The 870-nt window shown below is 27.0% G+C and overlaps 1 protein-coding gene across 2 annotated transcripts in view; it reads right to left on the bottom strand.

Annotated features, from left to right (window-relative positions):
• Nucleotides 1-313: 313 nt before the first annotated feature.
• Nucleotides 314-870, bottom strand: part of LOC108748362 (exportin-7) — a 9,347-nt gene continuing 8,790 nt past the window's right edge. Inside the window, exons 13-14 of one of the 2 annotated variants that reach the window (XM_018486475.1) lie at nucleotides 677-804; nucleotides 314-597 (exon numbers count right to left, since the gene is read on the bottom strand). In XM_018486475.1, coding sequence (XP_018341977.1) covers nucleotides 501-597; nucleotides 677-804 — 225 coding nt within the window. In that variant the 3' untranslated portion in view covers nucleotides 314-500. The remainder of the gene's footprint in view (nucleotides 598-676; nucleotides 805-870) is intronic. The other variant, XM_018486476.1, reaches the window with a different exon arrangement.

An 870-nucleotide genomic window follows, 5' to 3' on the forward strand; every position in this document is an offset into this window, starting at 1 on the left:
AACGTTGGCATTTCAAGAATGGATCTGGACACGGAGGAAACCCGCGAAACACATAACTTTTATATATGTAAAATATTATATATATAAAATGTTTAAATTTGATCGTTTCATGGGAGATTAAGAAAGTTCGAGTATAAAGGTAATAAAAAAAAAAGAAATTTTAGCTTTTTTTATTCAACTACGTTGGAGATAAAAATATTAAAATGTCCAAAGTCTTTCTAAAGGTCACATAAAGAAGAAATAATTATAAATTTTATTTCCTTTCAATGTTACTACATGAAAGTGAAAATTAATATAAATATAATTTAGTGGATAAAAAGACAGTTATGAAGAATAGGAAGCCAAACTATAATATGTAAAATAGTAATATTTATTATCTTTATACTCATCTAAAGCCATAATTTTAATTTCATCATTAATTTAGAGTGTCAGTCGCACACACATTCAAGCATTTGGCAGGCAAGAACCTAGAAGAATCTATTTCAGAGAGAGCAGTATTACTACGAAGTCATCATATCATTGACTGAATTTGATATATTAGGTCCTTTTAGGGCATCATTTATGTCTCTTCTAAACATTGATAAATTTTGTGTAAACCTGCGAGAAAACAATAATAATGTTTATAAAACGCTTAGGACATATAATAGGATACACATTATAGTTGCTGCTTTTTTACCTATCTCTATTTTTTGTGAGTAAATTTCTTTCAATCCCATTCATTAAATTTTCAAACCATTGGGCCATCGCTGCTTGCTTATCAACTGGTTGACTTCTAATAATATTTTCCCTTAATTGATTGAAATACTATAAGAACAGATAAATAAGACGTTATATATGTACATAAAGAATACTATATATATATATATATAT

Source organism: Trachymyrmex septentrionalis, unplaced genomic scaffold, assembly GCF_001594115.1.
Source record: "Trachymyrmex septentrionalis isolate Tsep2-gDNA-1 unplaced genomic scaffold, Tsep1.0 scaffold22, whole genome shotgun sequence".
Classification (NCBI taxonomy): domain Eukaryota; kingdom Metazoa; phylum Arthropoda; class Insecta; order Hymenoptera; family Formicidae; genus Trachymyrmex; species Trachymyrmex septentrionalis.